At 43.3% G+C, this 21,947-nt stretch overlaps 1 protein-coding gene across 10 annotated transcripts in view; it reads right to left on the bottom strand.

The window, feature by feature from the left end:
• SIK3 (SIK family kinase 3) overlaps positions 1–21,947 on the bottom strand; it is a 243,025-nt gene that overhangs the window by 22,333 nt on the left and 198,745 nt on the right. For 5 of the 10 annotated variants that reach the window (XM_025465406.3, XM_025465408.3, XM_025465410.3 and 2 more), the window contains exons 7-15: positions 9,595–9,713; positions 8,958–9,068; positions 8,570–8,713; positions 8,053–8,130; positions 7,815–7,924; positions 6,268–6,421; positions 5,859–6,014; positions 2,551–2,621; positions 162–305 (exon numbers count right to left, since the gene is read on the bottom strand). In XM_025465406.3, coding sequence (XP_025321191.3) covers positions 162–305; positions 2,551–2,621; positions 5,859–6,014; positions 6,268–6,421; positions 7,815–7,924; positions 8,053–8,130; positions 8,570–8,713; positions 8,958–9,068; positions 9,595–9,713 — 1,087 coding nt within the window. The remainder of the gene's footprint in view (positions 1–161; positions 306–2,550; positions 2,622–5,858; positions 6,015–6,267; positions 6,422–7,814; positions 7,925–8,052; positions 8,131–8,569; positions 8,714–8,957; positions 9,069–9,594; positions 9,714–21,947) is intronic. The other 5 variants (XM_025465409.3, XM_025465411.3, XM_049109926.1 and 2 more) reach the window with 2 other exon arrangements.

Raw genomic sequence — 21,947 nt, 5'->3', positions numbered from 1 at the left:
CATGATGCCCCGCATAGTGCTCAGTGAGAGGAGTTGAGAAGATGTACGCTCAGGATGCTACTTTAAAGTCTCGATGCTAGTCACCTTCACTGGAAGATTAGCAAGAAGGGTGCCTGCCCGATGAGCCTCAAGGAGCTCACATAGCTCATGTGGCTACTCACCGATGCTGATCAGGTACCAGGTGAGGGGGCCAGACCCGGGAACGGAAAGGCTGCTGTCCTAGCTGCCGTTGTAGGTCCGGTGGGATCTCAGCTGTAGGGTTGGTCATGGCCAGTGTATGTCTTTTGGACCTATTTGCCAAGTACCTGCAACAAGCAGGAGCACATTTCATAGTAAAAAAGACAGATAGGAATATTCCTCACCAAGAAGCATCAGAAGTTAATCCAAAGCACTCAGAATGAAATCGTGCCAGAGCTCCAAAAGGGCTCCATGGCAAACAGATCCCTGGCTGGATGAAAGGGAAACATGGTCAGCTGGCCAATAAAAGCTGGCTTACCACTGAAGTGGCTGAATTTTGAACCTAAGAGTAGCCACTAAGAGAAGAGAGAAAACAGATGGAGCTCATGAAGAAGATTGATTTTCCTTCCTTCATTCCATTTGGTAAAAGAATTTATTTCCCACTTGTTAATTTGATTCCTCTTTTCCCTCCAAATTTCCAAAATTCAAGTCAGAGGAAATGCGCCCTAAGGATTATTCCTAGAGATGAGCCAAGAGAGATGTTCAGAAGGGTTCCACATACATCTCTAGATCCCAATGGCCCCCTGGGTTTGAGATTGTCCTCACTTACAAGTCACGGAAAACAGATCCTTCCACTTGGGGATGAGTGTTTCCAAAACTACCCCTTCTCTCATGCCCCATGATTGTAAGTCAGCCATCAGAGAAGAAAAACTGATGTTGTCCCAAGGGAACCACATTCTCTAGAGGATGAAGAAATGAAACCACATAAAATGCTCAGAATTGGTTTTTAGGGGAAAAAAGGCAAGGCAAGAAAACAGAAGTTTCAAAGCTAAGGAGTTGACAAGCTGATGACTTTCATTCTAAAGATCTATCGGATCCACTACTTAGTTAATACCAAAAATAAGCTACGGTCCCCCTTCATGTAGCCAATGGTTTCCTCTATCACTGCTGCTCTTCTTGGGCATGCATAAAAGAAGCATTATCCCTCTCCATGACGTCAGGACCGATGGGCACTTTACCCTTTAAATGTTGGTCTATAGAAGAAAGAAGGTGGAGCTGGAGGAAGTAAAGTCCAAGACAAGATAAAGTGAAACACTACTTGTCTAATTAAGGTAGAAAGGCAGTAAGTTCCTGAATTTTTTTTTTTTCATGACACCAGCAGGGCCCATTTGGTACATCATATACCCTAGTATCAGCAAACTATAGAGACAAAAGCATTGTGAGGAGGGGGAAAAACGTTACAAAGATTTTCTTCTATTGGCCAAACTGTAGGTAACCCACCTGCCACCACTCTGTTCTCTACTCTTCTTTCCAAATGGGACCAGTTTCTTTACGAAGAGTAGCTCTCATACAGAGCTACTATGGGTAAAGAAGAGAGTACTGGCCAGCAACTGTCAGGTTCTTAAAAAGTGGTCTTCATTCTTAACTACTTTGCCCATTTAAGTTAAAAACAGTTAACAGACTGTAGAGCCATTAGTGGTATGTAAACTTGCCAAAGAGTAAGCCATCAGTGGTTTAATATCCATTTGATAAAGACACCCAAAGTTTCCCCAAGAGCCCATGAAAACCATTTTATTTCAACTTCCCTCAAGGGAAAAACATATAATTTTGAAGAACACCTGTATTTCTGGGAAAATACATGCTGGATTCTGGTCAACCCCCCCACCCCGACCCACCCCAGAAAATAAGAAAGACAACTCCCACAAGGGGGCATGCATGGAGCTGCAGACCACAGCTAACGGGACTGAGGTAAAACAAACAGTACAGCATGCCTGATGGTCACTGCCGTTCTCTGAATTAGGCATCTCTCAACAAGGTTCTGCAAACAAGGGATATTTGCATCTGTCCCTGGCCCGAATCCCATATTCTTTTTTTCATTATCTCTTTGTTGGTACAAGGGGATGGAAGAAGCACACAGCAAACAGTACAAGAGGTATTCATTCTCCTGGAAAGGAAGAGTCCATGCCAGAGGTCCATGGCCAGACTAGCTAGGATCACTGTCATCTCAAATCTCCAATTCCTTCTCAGTAAACAGTTCTTGGCAGGTAGGAGCAGGCTTTGCGCCTTGTGAATACTATCAGAGTTGCAATATGAAGGCAGGGGGTAAGGAAGGAAGGAGGGAGGAGAAAGAAAGTTCTTATGGTTATTGCTGTCACTTAGGGGACTTCCAATGGCGCTTACAGAAATGCCATTTTCTGGGTAGTCTTCTGTTACTTCCATGTGGGGAGGAACATGCCATCTGGCTTGAGCAAAGAGACCACACAAATGTTGAAGCTGCACTGTACCACCTCCTTGGGCAGAGGTGACCTTTCGTTGGTTGCAGGGGGAGCCTGCCCAAGGACGTTCTGCAAGCACTGCCAGATGTCACATTACCTCTGCACAGCTTCCTGATCTGGCTCCCCATCCGAGCTCTCCTCGTCCACAGGGGTAACTGCTGGCACTGCCTGCAGAGAGACAGGAAGGAAAAGCTCAAGGTGGCGCTTCTTTCATAATACCTCTCGTTTGAGAAACCAGGTGTGGGATAGGCCTTTCTGTTCATTTTCTTATTTATAAAACCGTTTCTAGGACCCTTGGGCTATCTGGATCTTTCACATACCTTCCTAGCTTTCCATTTTTTACCTCGAGCAGGTGATTTCAATTGGGATTTCTTCCTCTGATTCATCTTTGTTCATTTATCCAACAAAGAGCTGAATGTCTACCATGTTCCAGGATGAGATGTGAATTAACAAATATAGTTCCTGCCCTCACTTTATAGTCTAGTGGAGGACGGAGAGAAGGGGACAGACAATTACAGAACAACATGACCTGGTCTTCTAACAGGGCCCCTTTGGGAATCAGGAAAGCATCTTGGAGGCTTCACTTCAAGTGACACTTCACTTGAAACCTGAAGGATAAAGAGGAGCTGGCCACATATAAAAGAAAGGGTCACAAGCCTTTGGGGTTTCTAGACTGAGAGAAAAGAGAAGGCCTGCACAGATGTCTGAGGACCTGAAAATACAGGAGAAGCTTGTTTACCTGGAGCATCTAGGAACTGGCCTGTTGTTTCATGTTAATGTTATCACCAGTGTTTAGATAGATGTCTTTCTTGCGAAAATGCATAATGGTTCTTTCGCAGTACATTTTAGTACACAACATATAATTGTGTGATTGCAATTCAATGCTTTAAAATAGCTATTACCCACCAAAACAGATATGTGAAATGAGAACCACCACAATGCACGCATTATTGTGACTCTCCTCATCTACAGGAGGACTCTGGAATGCTGTACATCCTTCACAGCTCCTCACAGCCTAGTGGCTCACATAATCACCATGCCTCAGACACTAGAGTGAAAGGCCATCTTTGATTAGTATGAAAGAACTTTAAAATGGAAGATCATTATAAAACAAAATGAAAACTTTGGGAATAATTCCATTGTTGAAAGGCTGCTAGGCTGCCTGGATCCCTTATTGCAGTTCCATGAGGCTGGAGTGAGAACAGGGCTAGGCAGGAAGTGGCTATGGATGGGGCAGGAAAGGGACACAGTGGCCAGTTATAGATGGCCTTGAATGCCATACTAAGAGGCATATTCTGAGGAAGGGCAGTGGTGAGTCATTAAAAGATTTTTGGCAGGTACATGATGTTACAAGATTTATATTCCAGAAAGCTAGCTTGCTTGAGCTGCAGTGTAGAAGGGATTGGTGGTGAGGATGAGGAGAAAAGATTGGAGGCAAGGAGGGTGGTGAGAAGGCCACTTTATTAATCTCAGCAAAGGATGACAGTGATGAGAGGAAGGAGCAAGGGAGGATGATGGGAGGCGGGCTCTGGCTAACTGATTTGATGTAGGGCTGAGGGAGAGGGAGGAGTTAAATGGAAACCCCACACTCCTAGCTTACATGACCAGGAGAATGACTGTGCCAGTCCCTGTCACCCAGGAGGAGAAAATGGTTACATGCAGTCATTGGAAGACATCTCAAATTCAAATGTGAGGACATGTCGAGTACTGGTAGGATAGCCAACTAACTCTACATGGTCATCCATATGAAGTGGAGAACTCAGAAAGAGCATTCTGAGCTGGACAATCACTTGGTAATGGAAATGGGAGTGGAAGAGATCAGCCAGAGAGGGTGTGTAAAATGAGATGAAAACAGGGCGTGAGGCAAAACTGGGGTTTCACCAACTTAAAGGAATAAGGCGAAAGGGAACCTGATAAGGAGAGGCAGGAAGAAAATGAGAATGTGGGATCAGAGAAGCCAAAGAAGACAGTATTTCAAAGAAGAAAAATGGTCAACAGTGACTGATATAGTTGGAAGGCCCCCAAGATAAAGATTAAAATGTCCACCGGATTTATCAACAAAAGCTTGTCAGTGATCTTGGTAAAAACAGTTCCAGTGGACGGAGTACGTCACTCTGCCTCCCACAAAGCGGTTCCAGATCCTTCATAACCTGCACTGATCTGGCCCATTCCTGCATACCTCCGACATCTCCCGGTCTGTGATACTCTGGCACTTAATCACACATGGTCTTTTCCTAGTATTCCAACATTTCACATATGTTGATCCTGTCTTCCCAATATGATAAGCTCTGTGGGGCTAAGAACTATGAATACAATCCTTTCCTTTTCCTGACAGCCCTGTTACTGAAAGTGTGATCCATGGTGGACCCGTGTCAGCCCACAAACTGCTGTTACCAATCTATGATAAGGTTAGCACAGAAATTAAGAGTAAGCTTTTAGAAATTTTTATAGCAATTTAACAGGGTAATTCTGTCTGCTAAAATTTAGGCTTATATTTTGTATATTTTAAAAATTTTATTTCTCCAATAAATCACTTTATTTTTTTTTATTTTTTATTTTTTTCAATAATTCACTTTAATTGCATTTTACAGAGGTATGAATCTCATGATGGATTGAAGGGGAAAAAAGGTCTTCCATAAGAGGAATGTTGTGAAGCACTGCCCTAAAAACACCCGGTAAAGGCTGTGGATATAGTTAGCACCCAATTGTATGGTCCTTTGAGAATGAATGAAGAAACAAACGAATGAATGAGTTGACCTATGACAAGAAAATCACCAGAAATAAACAGAACCCAGCGGAGGAAAAGAATTTTTGAATGTGATCATTATTTATAAAAAAAGGATGGAAAAAAAAAAAAAAGGATGGGACTGAGAGACACCGACTGACTAGGTTAGAGCTTATGAAAGCCAAATAATCAGTGATTGAGGTTGTACCAAAACTTCGAAGTAGTGTTAATGGAAGGAGAAAGGGTCAGTGAGAAGGTGATTCCTGAAACCAGCGTAAAGAGCAGTTCATTCTAGAGAAAACTGTTAGGGACCACTGCCCTTGGGCAGGGAGGAGTTTCGGTGGGAGGGCTGTGTCAGTGAGGCCACTGTGACCCCTCCCCTCCCTGGACTGTAGCACTGTGGTAGCACCTAACAGTGTGTCTGTAAGTGGCCCACTGAGGATGACCTGTTCTAGGAGCAGGCTTTAGGGTGGCAATTATTAAGTAAAGAAGGTGGCCAAAAATTAAGTCTGGTAAATTCTACGAGCCTGAAAGAAACAGGAATACACTGAGCATCATAAGCTTAGAGCAAGAAGAAATTCAGACACGTAGGTTGGCGATCTGGGTTCCCAGCCCGAGGCCCACAGCTTCTTTATCAAAAGCTTCTGAGAAAGTAGGTCATGCCCTGTGCTGCTACTCACTGGTGTCATGGTGACAAGTGGGGAGGGTCCCCGTGGGCGCTTTAGCAGCTGCTGGGCATGTAGTTGGATGTTGGCTCCTCCATCTGATGCCCTCCGGCCGAGGGGGCCCATTCCATTCAGCAGCTGTAGGGTGGGCGGCTGTAAGAGGGACTGCTCCTGTCGCAAGCAGAGTGGGCAGGACAGGGTGGTGAGGTGGGGAAGGAGGGGCGAGAAGGGAATGGGACTCTAATCCGCTGAAATGAAGGGATCCTTCCAGTGTGCTCAGACTGATCTGCCCCTCTCACCCAAGGGGCTGTGCAAGAGACACCATAAGGAGAGACTCTGAAATCCTGGGCAAGGTCCCTCAAAGTCTCTCAAGGGAGCTCAGATGTGTTTCTTGGGGGGCGAGCTCTCTCCCACACCCAGGTACCTTGTACTCAAGCTGCCCAGTTGGTTGCAAATTTTGCATGGGCAACAGGTTGTGCATGAAGTTCATGTTAGGGGCCACCTGTAGGAACGGAGCCTGCGGGTTGACTCCAGGAAAGGCAGGCAGGAGCTTCTGCAGATCCTCCAGAACTTCCGTGCTGATAGGAAACAGGATGACAGAGAGGTTTGGTTAATATTCTCACTCCAAAGTGCATATAGACCCAAATGCTGAAACTGCTGAGTTCAGCACTTTTTTTTTTTTTTTTAATTTTACCTTTTTTACTTTCCTCCTAAATCTGTACTTCTAAGACCCCAAAGCAAGTAGAAGCCTAGTGTATAGAACCTGGCTCTCTGCCATTTTACCCTTTGGGACTAGGGCTTGCTATTCTTCATTGACCACTCATGTAAAACCAACAGCTCTGAGCCAAGAGGAAATCCTGGCACCAGTCCAGCTGAAGTTTTTCAAAGCCTAGAGGTGAACAAGCAAGCTTCTGGAGGACATAGAGCATCCACTAAAACAATGGCTACCCGAAGTAGCAACTGATTCACCAGGGAAAGAATGCAATTATTCCTGTCTGTGCTGATGGGTCAGATAAGCCCGGGATGTGCAGGGCTGCTGTGCTGTGTAAGGCTTACAGCACACTTTAAAATAAGAGATCTTTCCACTAACAGGGTGACACAGGACTCCACCCCTTTGCAGCTGACAGAGTCTTTGAAGCCAGAACGTTCCCCTATTGCCTGTTTGATCGTAGGCCGAGAATGAGAAATGTAAAGCAAACAATCAGCAGGCCTCGAGAGGCTTTTTTGGAAATCACTCAGAGAAAAAAGGTATTTATAATAACACCAGCTTTGCCCCTAACTGAACTCTCAAGAGAACTCTTGCCATAACCTCTTCCCAACACAGTAAAGGAAATATCCAGAAAAGAGGTAAGGCTATTTTTAATGTTGAAAGTCTTCAAATGTAGAACAAAAACAGAGAACCAGCCTTCGGTACATTTCCCATGTGAGGGCATCAGCGAGCATACTGAAAGACTGTTTTGGGAAAATGCTTTGGGAAACTGGGACTTACTTGGGATGTTTTTGGATTCTCACTCGCTTAATACAACTTTTAACTTACATAAATTACATTGTATCATTTGTCCTCCCTTCTAAGATGAGTCTTGCATTAGAACATATAGTAAATAATATCTCTAAAAGCTGTCAAACTTGGATGAATTTTAAGGGGTGCTTTTATGACTTAGATCAGGAGAACTCAATTTTTGTGAGCCAAGACGCTACCATGCTTTTCACCAAAGTATTGTGATCAACTGACATGATGATGGCTATTGGCTCACCATCCACAAGGGACAGCTCTGTCATTCTGTGGCCACATCAAGTCTGATCAAGTCAGGACCCTGAACTAGGCTAAAAAAAAATACATGTCTTAGCCACTGGATTTGATCTCATCTGGGAGCTACAACGAAGTAGGAAAACTGAGCCATGGTAGGAACTGAAAGTCAGGTGAGACTTCTTTGCTTCAGTATTAACCAGGGCTGTTGGCCAGATACTCACCGTGGGTCAGCCACACCCACTGTGTGCCTCCTCATGGACAAATAGCGGACCAATGCTTCAGGGGAGGGCTCTTCACCCTCATCACTGTCCAAGTTCACGGTCCCATCCGGCTGAGGTGGAAGGAAATAGAATCAAATTAGAAATAAAAAGGAATTCAAAATAAAAAGCCAGGAAAGGGAGCAAAGGTATGGGGAAGAAAGTGATTTTTGGCAAACAGCCCTCTGAGGTCACTACTTGCCTCCACGATCTGGTTCTCTGGGTTAATCAGCTGCACCTGGGGAACACTGATGTTCATAGTGGTACCAGTCTGCTCTGCCTGGAAAGTAGTACATATGTACACACTCTTACTTCACATGCTAGACAGAAATCATGGTGGTCTTTCAAAGGATTCTGGGTTACCAAAGTCTGTTTCTACCCCTGAGTCTTTGGTTCCTCTGCCCTTAGAAGCTACAACAAGGAAGCATTCTTTAGAGAAAACAGTCTCTCTTGATGACTGGCTATTTAAAAGAAAAAAAAAAAAAGATGCAACTCTTGTTGTCCATACTGAGTACTGGGATACCCTTCCACCCTCTCTCTGCCAAAGAAAGGTTCTGACTTCTTCTTGACCTCTGACAAAGGAAAAGATGACAGGTGGGAGGGGACGGAGGTAAGGAAGACCAGGAAACTCTCTTACAGTTAGTGAGTGAGTGATGGCTAACCATCCCTTCCCCGCCATGTTACTTGACCTAAATCAGGTCACTGGAGTTATTGCCCACCTGGACATTGACTGGTGCTTGAAAAGCCATGGCTCGGGGCATGCTAGGAGGTGCTCCAACACGCAGGGTTTTGTGTCTCTTATGTCGATCACACAGCAGGCTGTAGATTGCACTATAGTGATCATAGGCATCTGATCTTAATGACTACCGAGGGAGAAGGGAAAAGAGTAAAAAACCCTGGTGAAATGGCATGTCAATAACCAAAACCCTCTCAACAGTACATTCGAGGACCAAAGCACCTTCTTGTCGAGAGTCAGAGAGGGGCAGAAGGAGAAGAACAGGAAGAAAATGAAAAGACTAAAGTTCCCAGGAGGGAGAAAAAGCAGGAGAGGCAGGGCAGAGGAAATATGGTTACCCCTTGCTTTGCCCTCCACGCCCTGAGAGATACCTGTAGTGTCCGCTCTCTGTCCAGTCCCATGTCCTCCATGGCCAAGAGGACGTCCTCATTCAGGGGGTCTATCTGTCTTTCTTCCTTCAGCTGCTGGCATTCGGTTATTAACTGTGACATTAAAAAGAGGCAAACTATCAAAGCCCTGATTAACCACATTGGGATGGCAGATCAGATATAAGAACTAGCTGTTCCATGTCCCGAGCCTCAGACAAAGCCTCAGCACAAAAGTCCTAGGTATTCACGCCATAGGCAAAGGTCCCCACTTTGCTGAGGTCCTCTGCAATGGCCACAATGGCTTAAAGAAAGGTATGTCACAAAAGCCACTGAACTGAACACACAGCGACAAGAGGAAGGAGCTAGCCCCATGGTTGGGGAGCTACAGAAATGTGCGCTATACGGTTTCCAAAGCCAAGGAGGGATTATGATTTGGGGACCAGTGTAGGCAACTGGGAACACTACCAACAACTCAGCTGGTTTACAATTCCCTCTTGCTTGCTTCCCTGGCTTCGTCAGTAACACACCACGGTTTGTCCAAAGCACCCACCCTTTTCCTGGCCTGACTACAATCTCATTACATCAAGAGATAGCCGGAGCTCTGAGAGGAGTTCCCTGAGGCACGCAGGACTCAGCTCACCCTGTCAAAGTTGGGATCGGTGTCCCCTAGCTTCATCCACTTGTGCTTGCAGATCTGCTCCATTGAGAGGCGCTTGTTTGGGTCTAACACCAGCATGTGGCGGATCAGGTGCTCACACTCTGCAACAGACAAATGGGCTGCCCTCAATCTTGGGAAGGGGCATACCAGTGTGGCTGAGGCAAGGCAAGCAGAGGGACTCTCTGGCACCTTGCTTCTCATTTCTCTCTTTTGCTCCTTATTACTGGTGTCACTACTTATTCCACAAGGGACTGGGCAAAGGCAAGAAAGAGAAGAAAAGTTGGGTTAATACCTTTGTTAAAAGTCTGACCAGACAGTTTAGGGGATGATCCATGGGTCTCATTTATTTATATTATGTATAGCCCCATTTAATGCAATTAATGAAAAACTGAATCTCCTCTTGGGGTACCTAGGTGGCGCAGTTGGTTACGTGTCTGACTCGACCTGACTTCAGCTCAGGTCCTGATCTCTGGGTTATGGGATCAAGCCTCACATGGGTCTCCATCCTCAGCTTAGAGGTTGCTTGAGATTTTCTCTCCCTCTCCCTACCCCTCCCGCTTGTGTACTTGCATGCACGTGTTTTCTCTCTCTCTCAAATAAATACATAAATCTTAAAAAAAAAATTGTCCTCTAAAGAGATTTGGTATCTTGCAAGGTCCTCAAAACATTGAGTTCTACCTTCCTATACATATTACTATGAGATACAAATGCTTCTGACTTGGGTGTCCAGAGCTCTCTTCAAACCTCAGAATTTAAATTTTTGATGGTCCAACGTGTGGGATAGAGAAACACAGGATGCCTCCCTACCACACACTGGGACTCTGCTGCTACCCTTATTTATCATTTTTCCACATGTATTTAAACACTGACAGGTGCATACAACTGGGATCTGAGCTATAGAGATTCCCATCAATATTCTTCGATGGCTCATACTACATACTATGTTACAGAACATACGATGGATTCACAATAGAGAATTCCATATTCTGATTTCAAAACCACTCTAAATTTTCTCAGGTGTAAACTGGGGGTACTGAGGATGATGAAGGAGTAGTACTTGTGTCAGAGGCAGCAGCGATGATAAGAGCAAGCAGTACTTACACTCTTTGGAGCATTTAACAATTACTCTTCTCTCTCTTACACCTCACATCAACCCTAAAGGGAAGGTACCATCATCACTGCCATTTAGAGATGGTAAAAAAGAGGCACAGAGAAGCCAAAAAAATGTGTCCAAGATCACATGGAAGTCAGATTTCAAACCACACAGTCTGACGCTTTAGCTGCTGCCCTTAACCACGCGCTATGCTGCCTCTGGACTGTGCAGAGCCGTGGGCAGGATTCAAACCCCTAGCCACTAATTTGACATCTAAGCCAGTATCATCTCTTGCTTAGACTACTGCAAAAGTTTCCTAGCCAGTCTTTCTGCTTCTACTCTTGCTCCTTTACAATCTGTTCTCCATGGAGAAGCAAAGGGTATGCTTCTAAAACAAAAATCTAGGTTCGTACCACCTTGCCTACAACTCTCCAATCTCTTCCCACAACCCAGAGAACGAAGTCCAAAGTCCCTGGCCCACAGGCCCATGTCTCTTCCTCTGGCCTCACCTCCTGCCACACTCCCTCTGGCTCACAGAGCTCCAGCGACACCGACATTCTCTCTGGACTGCACACGCTTAGCACACTCCCACTGGTGGCCTTTCCACTTGCTGCTCCTCAGACCCTCACGTGGCAGCTCTTTGTCACTCAGGAGAGGACTTAAATGCCACTTCCTCAGAAAGCTCTTCCCACCTCGTCAATCTAAAGTGGGCTCCCGATCACCCTCTCTTCTACCACATGAATTTCCTCCACACAAACGACTTCTTTTGAAGCCACCTGATTTACTTCTTTATTGTCTAGCTTCCCCACCACAATGTAAGGCCTGTGTCTCTCTCACCGATATTTCCGGTACCAAACCTTCAATACCAGAGATGATCATACCTCACCATCATACCTTGTAGGAGCCCAATCGATAGCTGCTGAGTATATGAATAAATATTTATTGAAACTCTAATAAAAGATTGTGAAACTGCTTTTTAAAACTCTAAAATTCTGAGGTGGGGGTGAGCAGGTGGAGGAATTGGGGAAGGGAACTAAAAGGCACACATTTCCAGTTATAAAATAAATAAGGAGGAAGCAACGTACAGCATTGGGAATGCAGTTAATGACAGTATGACGTCACATGGCCACAGGTGGATGGTAGCTAGATTTTTGCGACGATCATGCTGCAAAATATATGTATATATACACACACACACACACACATATATATACACATACACATACACACACACATATATATATATGCTGAATCATGTGGTACGCCTGCTACCACAGTGTTGTATGTCAGTTAGGTTTCAATTTAAAAAACAGATACTTAAAAAAAGACTATAGAATTCTCTGTAAGATACAGGTTTTAAAACTATTTCCATTTCAGGACATTGGTCTTGAAAATAAAACTGGCCAGTGATGATAGCAGTAACCAATCAGTGCTAATTTTAAAAGACTTTTTATGTCTAAGGCACTGTGCTTAACAACTTTATTTCATTTACTCTTCCCAACAACCCTAAATTAGCTTCTATTATTAGGCCCCTGAATAAAAGAAGCAAGTGAATGTGCTCAACATTGCAAAGTAATGTCAGGGCTGGTGCTGGAGAGGAAGGCTCCTGACTAACCTTAATACATCCTCATGTGGACATAAATCCTGTTTGATCTATTTTTCCAGAGTGAATTCAGCTCTGCAACCCTACAGTTTCTGTAACATGTGGCAAACACCATTCTAAATCACTGTATGAAAAGGGATACAAAGAGTAATTAAGACAATGTACTCAATTTTAAATTTATTCTTACTTAAAAAAAAAAAAGATTTTATTCATTTATTCACGAGAGACAGAGAGAGAGGCAGAGACACAGGCAGAGGGAGAAGCAGGCTCCACTCCGGGAGCCCGACGCAGGACTCGATCCCGGGACTCCAGGATCGCGCCCTGGGCCAAAGGCAGGCGCTAAACCCCTGAGCCACCCAGGGATCTCTGAAAACGTTCCTAATTTAAGAAGTTACTACAACTGGGGTGCCTGGGTGGCTCAGTTGATAAAGCATCCGACTCTTGGTCTCAGCTCAAGTATTTATCTCAGGGTCATGAGGTCAAACCCTATGTTGGGTTCCACGTGGGCGCATGGAGCCCACTTTAAAAAGTTGTTTAGTTGTAGTACTAAAGATCCCCAGGTACAGAGGAGGTCTGGGGCTGGTTGGAAGGTGGTGAGAATTTTGTTGGAGCCTCTAGATGGCGCCCTTCTGTTTTCTTTCAATTCCCACACAGCATGTTAGTGTATAAAAGGTAACCACGTCAGTCCTCAATCAGATGACCAAGGCAGAATGACGTTCAGTTACAGGCTGCTTTAAAACAGGATTTTCAAGGCAATTTCCTTAAAAACAAAAGAAATGAACACCAATATAATAAGCCTTGCTTAGAAGATGTAGCTAGTTCGATTTTAGGATCTGAAATCTTTATTCAGTGATCCTTAATCATGATTTGGTTTCAGATGCCTTGAAAACTCTCCAGAAAAACACAAACAAGAATTTATACATAAAGGGGTGCCTGAGTGGCTCAGTTGGTGAAGCGTCTGCCTTCAGCTCAGATCATGATCTTGGGGTCCTGGAACGGAGCCCAGCATCGGGCTCCTGCTCAGCAGGGAGTCAGTGTCCTCCTCTCCTTCTGACACTTCTCCCTGCTCGTGTGTGCTCTCTCACTCTATCTCAAATAGGTGAATAAAATCTTTGAAAAAAAGCATTTATACACAAAAATTTGCACGTAATTTCTGTTCAAGGGGCCCCCCAAACCATGCCATTGATTCCCCTGATGTCTACAGGTCCCAGGTTAAGGTCTCCTGGTGGCAGTGACAATACCTAGGAGATAAGTTTCTATCCTGTATGGCCTCCATAATATCCTGCATGCAAAGGAAAGAAATCTCACGCTTTCCATGTGTTGCACAGATGGTAAAATATGACAAAATGCAGAAAGCCAGATATTATCATCAACTCATACTTCCTAAGTGTCCTACATAGCTCATGAAATTAAACTCAAGCTAGATTTGAACACACCATTTTACATAAAATATGGACACAGGGTGAAAACAAAGGTAATCGATGCTCCCAACCCAATACCACAAAGCAACCACGGGACAGTCAATTCAAATGAATGGGAGGAAGCTAGGGCCTCAGATGAAAGGCTACATGCATCAACTTTTCCAATTGCCAAGGACTCTATTTTCACTTCGGCAATAGCCGATCCCTGGTTCCCTCCCTCTGCTAGGGCATGAAACCGAAGCGCTTTGGGCCGTGCAGGAATAGTGTGCTCTGCCTGCATGTGCCAGAGGAGCCAGCAGCTACTTCAGACGCCGCTTTCATCTGCTCCGCACACGACGCCAGGCAGTCTCTGCAGTGCAGATCGCCACGGCCCTGAAACTTGATCTGCCACCAGAATGCTAACTAGAGGATGCACAGCTCAGGCGGGCCCTGCCCTGTGGTGCTGACAGGCCTTTGGAAGGCTCTGGAGAGACAGAACTGCCATAAGGCCAGGCCCTAAAATGGGAATTGCATTGAGACCACCCGTGTAATTCCATCTAAGAGGGCCAGGTCTTCAACACCTTTTTTCTTGTTGAAACTTGATGATAAACAGTTTTTCTTTTAAGAGTTAGAAAGCATTTGGCCTGGGTCGGGGGCAGAGATGGGGAGAAGTAAAGGATGAGGAAGGGGAATTAAAACCCAACTTCAGATTCACCAAAGACAAGTTGACAGGAGTTTGGTCTCCAGTTTCCAGGCCACAAGGAGAAATGAGCAATTTCAGAATTTCCAGACTCAAAGTTTGAGACCATGGCCCTGAAGATAGGTTAAAGGCCAGGAGGCAGATTTATCTTGGAGAAGAGAAGGTATAGGTCAGCAGCTAGGGGCATACTGGGTGTTCTTCAACTATGGGGAGGCTTCTTATAAAGAAAACAAAGGGAATTTATACTATGCTGTTCCAGGGGCCTGAATTTGAGATCATTAGAACATAATAAATTCAACTTAGGACAAATCTTTCTAATTGTTAGAGTTGATCCATATTCCTGGGTCAGAGTGTTAGGGATCTGAGGAGGGGCCCCTTGGGGAAGCGAGAGCGACTGTCCAGTGGGCAGGGCCATACCTGTGGCATGGCTAATTTTATGCATTTTATAGATCAGTGTTCTGAATAAGAGTTCACTTGCAAAGTTAAGTCCAGAAACAATATCCTGGATAGGATGAACTCCTCGGTCCCCTCCAGCTCTGAAAACCACATAACTGTGAAAAGGGAATGATCTGTCCTGGGAAATGGTGTACTTATTATCACTAGATAATCACTTATTATCATTAGCGTTCAATCAGAAGCTGACGTTTGAGAGTCATCAGAAGGGCTCCCAGCATCACGTGAGGAAGACAGAGAGTCCCGTAAGGACAGAGACTGTGTCAGCCTAAGCTGTGTACCCTGGTGCCCACCACAACACCTGATAGGCTAACACGCTCTCCAGAGGCCAGTGAGAGAAGTACTGGATGGCATGCTGCTACAATTCCTTCAAACGTTCCTCAGCGGTTCCTAAGAATCCACAACAGAGTAAGCCTTTTCCTTGCTTCCAACCAGGAAAACCACACAACTATCCTTTTACAGAAAACTGGGATGTGGCAGTGTGTGGGGGCAAAAGCCCAGATCAGACAGTTTCCAGGGCTTGCCCTCGTAGCTTTAGAGTTCTCTGCCTCACACAGTGGTACTTACTCACTGATCTTTTCTGAGGCAAAATACAGAATAATCTGTAAATCAGATTACCACTTGGGGTGAAATAGATATCTGCACGTGGGCAAAGCCTTAGCGTCAAGATTATGTTGCAAAAAAACCAAAACAACTCTTAGCAGATAAGTCTTCTCCATAAACCCTGTGGATTTGATTGAAAGTATTAGTAATATATCCTTACCATGTTAACAGAGAGTGAGACAGAAAAGAGCAAAAACACAACATAGGGAAAGAGCTAATGAAAGATTAATAGAGTAATTCCTTCAAAAATATTACTTAATAATAATTACTAACATTTATTGAACATTTATATGCTAGGCAGAGTACTAACCCCTTCAAGCTAATTAAGCATTAATTCACACACCAACCCCTATTACCATCACACCCACTTATTTTATAGATAAAAAAAATTAAAAATCAGAGAAGTTAAGAAACTTGACCTGAGAAAGAGATTAGGGCCAGGATACAAATTCTGGTCAGTCTTACTCCAAAGCCAGAGTCTGTAACCCATATAGCACCTAAAATAAATTAATTCTGGATGTTTTATGTAGTAGCTAGCATATCTTTTAAAAAGCAAATCAAAGGGTGTCTGGATGGCTCAGTTGGTTAAGTATCTGCCTCTGGCTCAGGTCATGATCTCAGGGTCTTGGACCTGAGATCCAAGCTTCTGGATTTGGCTTTCTGCTCAGTGGGGAGTCTGCTTCTCCCTCTCCCTCCATGTGTGCTCTCTCTCTCTCTTTCCCTCCCCTCAAATAAATAAATAAAATCTTAAAGAAAAAAAAGCAAAGCAAATGGATTTTCCTTTTCTGATGATCAAATGCCATATAATCTCCCAGGTTCCATCGCCCTAGAGCCACCTACAAGCCATGTTCAGAAAAAAGTGGGCTACAAACTAGCTAAAGACAATGTTAAGGGGGATAGTAGGTTGCACTGCGAGGAACTGAGAAGGCACAGACATCAGGGTGAGTATTAAATGCACCAGCGAAGAGTGAACCCAGGGGACACAGCAGGCTGTTGGTGCTGATGGTGGCAGACGGAAGGCCAGAAACAACAGGGTTCCTCAATCAAGGCGCCACAGAAGAGAAGAGGTGGGCAGAAATCTGGGGAACTGAGTCATCAGCATCTTCAGGCTGATCCTATGATGGAGCGAATGGCAATTGTCCCTTAGGTCCTTCATGTGATGCCAAAGGATGAGGACATGGCAAAGCAATCATTTTCGGCTCTGTGGGCAGAGGAGTGGTCTGAAAGGAATTGAGTCATAGATTCTTTCTGACCACATAAAACTGCTCTGAGCTGAGGAAACAGAAGACATTTGTGTGCCAGGAGGCATGGGGAGAATGCAAGGAAGGGGCAATTGGTCAGGAAATTCTTGTTCCTTCCAGGTGCTTGGAAGAAGGGTACGGTCTGGTGTCTCATGTGAGTAACATTCCAGTTGATACTAGGTGTGTTCAAAGGTAATTCCAAAGAGTTATTTTCAATAAGGTTAACAAACTTCTTAAAATACTTAATTCCCAAGCAATTCAAATTTCAAAGAGGGGTCTATTTCTTCTCCAATCTCAAAATCCAGAAAGGAAGCAAAAATAAGTTGGCTATTAAAATCTCTAATAGAGATTCCTGGAAAACAAATAACCTTAATAATATTCTGTTACCCATTCACCTTGCCTAGCTCGGGGAGCAGTCTGGGGAAGAACAGATACCATGAGAGCAGGCAACAGATGAATGGTCCTCAATGATAATCTCTGAATGGAGCAGTATGGCACCAATAAGAGTCTGTGCCCTTGTGTATATGTTCTGGACTTCATGAATGTCTATGTCTCATAGCTCCTCTTTAATCCCACCTGCATTTTCCCAAAAGGAAAATCATGCACCAAACATGCTGTTCTTCTTAATGAAAAGAAAATATAATCTGCCACCATGTCCTTGTCTAGTCATAATCATGGCTAAAACAGTGTGACTATTTTGTAGCATCATGATCCTATAGAAATAATTAAAAAGTCAATCAAAAACACATCAGAGGGGTTTTTGCCAAGATATCTACCTTTGGTAAGAAGCTGGCCAGAGTTAGGGATCCTCACTCAGCCTGTAGACTAAGCTCCAGAAATGATGTTTTTTAAATACACCCAAGGAAACCCTGTCATTGTCAGCTGTCACCTAAGGTCAAGGCTACTTTACATAGTAACTATTTTAAAATCTAAACAAAGTAGACAAATGGTCTTGAAACAAGACATTTCTATGTATAAATAACATGCACTGAATGTGCTAGACTTACAGATGCATTCAGAGACTATAAATGTTAAATACAATCACACAAAATACAGGGTTTTTTTGTCGTTGCAATGAAACTTTGTTATATTAGACAGTGCTGGAACAATGTTGCTGTCGGATTGGAAGACATGTACTTTATAAATTCAATTATGATACGTTACTGTCATGACAGAAATATATACACATTTCCAACTTGCAAGTTAGCTAATTAAGGGGGGTTATTGAAAGTACTAGTCAATACCACAGTTTTACACAACCAAAGAAAACACATAATCTTGGAATTAACTATACTGAACTTAATCTTCAGGAGTGTTGGCTGTAATAAGATTTGACTCATTAAAAAACAAGCATTGAGATCAGCTCCTCCTGTGTTAGAATGGCACTGAGAAGGGTAAAAAATCTTGTTTCGAAATCATTTGCTTTCAGTTCTTTAGGGGAAAGAAAACTGGGAGTCCCAGTACTGAAGTATTCAGTAAAATTCCTAGAAGGATGGTCCAACAGTAAGAGAACAGACAAGAAAATGGAGAGTTCTTGATTTAAATACAAATCTCAACAGCACTGGTTTCTGCAAATTATTATCAGAATGTTCTGGCATAAAAATAAAGTGTCTTATAACTAAACCTTGTGAGATGCTTCCTGGGGGAACACAGAGGCCAAGGGAACGTGGCTTGGCATGACTGAACCAATAAAGATGGGGCTGGTGAGAAAAGCTTCTCATGATGAATGAATAAACTTAGGCTGAGAGATTTTTCTCTTTGGTTTTTAATAGTTTATCAGCCTTAGATAGACTGAGAAGAAAACAAGTATCTGGTCACCTCTCTCCATTTATTAGAAAAATAACACCTATTTCTTGAATGTTTCTTGTTTTCTATTTTTTCTAGGTGGCTGTGATACTTTGGAAGTAAGATTCAGAGATCACGAGTGCTGGCTTAAAGACCTCCAGCCCCGATGCGGAAGAGACCTCGGCAGGCTACTATGTTCTACTAGAAGCTGTCCAACTTGAAGTTCACATTTTTTAAAAAGAATGGTGTTGCCTGTACTGTTCTAACACTATTTGAGTATGTTTTCAAGTCCTACTATCAATCCTTAGAGTAGAATACAATTCTGGCTTAGTTTTGCTCCACAGTCCAATAGATAGTTGATATTCTGTTTTCAGTACATAATTGATGTTGATGGACAAAGATAGCTATTTCAGGATTTTCTTGATACTTGAAATAACTTGGCAGGTATTTCTTGAGAATTAAAATACAATCAAAGACAGGTGGTTTCTGAAGCCAGACTGCTAGTGTCTCAATCTCAGCTCTGCCCCTTCCTAGCTGTGGGATTTGGAGTCCATCACGTCTTGATTTTCCTGTCTATCAAATGACAGAGTAGCCTACTTCATAGGGTAGTTCCAAATATAAAACAAGTTAATGCAACAGTGCCTGGCCCATTGAAAGTGTTCAATAAATGTTAAGTATTACCCAAATCTCTGGAGTCCTTCCACTTAGAATTTTCCCCCTTTCTCTATTTTTCCTCCGTTGGGCTGCCATAAGCTCAGAGACAGTCTGCTTACAAGGGGCAGTAATAAATAAGGCAGTAAGCTACTGTAATCTCCTGTCCCATCACCTTTATACAAAGTGCTTTTAGCCAAGCAAGATGCTGTGTGGTTCTTGATGAGTAAGCCAATCAGGGCAGAGATACTTGCATCAGAGTACAAGCTTTTTGGCAGAAGCTGCATAGTACAGTCTCCATCAGAAGCATTATGGAAGCCTGGGTCTTGTGTTCCCAGTGATAAAATGCTTACGCAGTATTACAATTAATTAATGCACACTGAAGTCTAATCAATAAGGACTCAAAAATATTGTCCACATGAGATCTCTCTGCACTCATTGTCATGGCAGTTTTTCCACTGTAAATTAATTTTCTTTCAGTTAAATGAATGACTGATCTTACAATATTTGCTATCAGGTAGTATAATTGGTGAATAAGACAAACTAGGCTTTAAGAAATAGACATCTGGAGGTTTTAAAAAACATACTGATGGGATGCCTGGGTGGCTTAGCAGCTTAGCATCTACCTTCAGCTTAGGGCCTGATCCTGGAGTTCCAGGACCAAGTCCCACATCGGGCTCCCTTTGAGGAGCCTGCTTCTCTCTCTGTCTATATCTCTGCCGCTCTGTGTCTCTCATGAATAAAGTTTGCATTAAAAAAAAAAAACATACTGGTAGTTAATGAGTTTGGTGCTCAAAAAATTTAAGTTGTTGGCTTCCTTCAGTGGGAGGGGGAGTCAGAGAAGGCACCCATCAACACCTGTGGTCAGGTGAGGTCTCATCTTCTGTAACAGCTCAAAACCCACCAAGTTTCAATTTTTAATTCTTCTCTAGTTTAGGCTCAAAGTTTTTACCTAACCACTCCAGGATGCTCTCAGAATTTTAATCCAAAAACACTGGTCTAGACCAAACTTATTTCACTTGAGATGTAGAAAGTCAAATCCATAACAGATCAAAACCTTTTTAAAACTAGAAGCCATATATATAACAAAAGCACCTAAAACCAGTGAATAATTTGGATCATGAGTGAATTGCCTATCTGTTTAATAATAAAACCCAAGAGTTTGATGTAAGAAAGATTCTAGGGAGGGAGTGATAATTCAGTTTTTCACCAAGAAATAATTACTGCATGTTTATACCAATACCAGGTGCTGTCAGGTTTTATGGGAGATGATGATGCACAGAATACAGTTCTGATATAAAGGAGCTTATATTCTAGGGGAGAGGGGAAGACATACACGCTAATTATAAAACTAGGTAGTACAAAATCGTTCAGCCTCGAAAAAATCATCTTTTAAATATACCACTATCTTCCAACTTGGAATCAGGTCTTTAATGGATCTCGGGATGTTGGTGGAAGGAAGCTTATATCAAACACACAAGGCGAGGCACAGAAATATCCACTAGCTGTGAGGACGCTTCATTCCACACATTACTGACAACAGAGAGTTTAGAATTCTTGAACTAACTGTGTCCATCTGTACAGCATGGACCCACACAGCTGCAGATATTCTGGAATTCAACTCCGTTAGAAGCAGCTAGAGATGGTGTGGCCTTATGTGTTTGGCCTCCCAAGTGCTAATTTAGAGAACAGCAGCTCTGCTGGAGCATCTAAATCCTCTAGGCAGAAAAATGGATCAACTAGGCTCAAGTCTATGACACCAGCCTGAGAAAAGAAAAGATCTGGCTCTTCAGGACTTTCTTCAATCCCGTATCTGCTGCAGCACAGGAAGAGCCGAGCTCACAGCTGGAAAGTAGCTAGCTCCAGCCTCAGAGTTCACTCTAGCTCTGCTGAGGGGCCACCGTGCCCAGAAACTAGAGGTGTAAGCAGAGAAGGAACTTGGAGACAGCCTGGAGGTTTCCTTCATGTGAACTTGAAACTTTATGGTACTATGAGGTCTGAGCTAGGAAAAGATTAGGTAGCTATATGAGTTCCTTTGCTCCTATGCCTTGTCCTTATGACGGCACTGTCTGCTGGGCCTTGGGGTTTAGGGCTGTGGTGTTAGGCACGGCCAAACAGGTGTGTCCCCGACGGCAGGAAAGCTCAGATGGCTAACACAGAACTGTCTACTCATTTCCTAGACTGGTGGTTTCTCATTCTCTGTACTTCATTTTATGAAAATGCTTATTCCAACTTACGAAATTACTTGTCTAAGATGAAAAAGTAAGCACAATTAGGGTAATAAGATTGACATTCTCTGAGTCTTTAAACTTTCGTGTTAAATTTTATTATAAATATTAGTTCTTTCTAAGTAGTTAAAATGCTATGTGGTTTATTTCTAGGCACTAATAGATAAACGTCGTTGATAGCATGATAGGCTTTTTTTTACCAGCATCCACTATCTGAAGCCAGCTCTGGTAAGGCTGGAGTACCCATCTTTTGCCATGATGCAAGGGAACAGGGGTGGAGGGCAGGGGGAATCCAAGCTGCTCACAGGAAATACTGTGGACACTGGAAAAGCAGAGGAAGTGGTTTGTTTATCTGGCCCTTTCTTTGCAACAGTGTGGTGTCGTCAAACAAACACTGAATAAATGACTATGTTAGTCATTTATTAACTGTGTGGCTTTAGGCAAGTCAAATAATTTCTTTAAACTTCAATGGCAAAATGCTAAAATAGTATGTATCAATACCAATCCCAGAGAGTACAGTTATCCAGCTCAAATTAGATCAAGTATAGGAAATACTTTGTGAACTTGAAAGTTCTAAA

This window comes from Canis lupus, chromosome 5 (genome assembly GCF_003254725.2).
Source record: "Canis lupus dingo isolate Sandy chromosome 5, ASM325472v2, whole genome shotgun sequence".
NCBI classification, from domain to species: Eukaryota; Metazoa; Chordata; class Mammalia; order Carnivora; family Canidae; genus Canis; species Canis lupus.
Note: the sequence above shows the minus strand (reverse complement) of the source record. Positions and strands in the feature narration are given on the sequence as shown.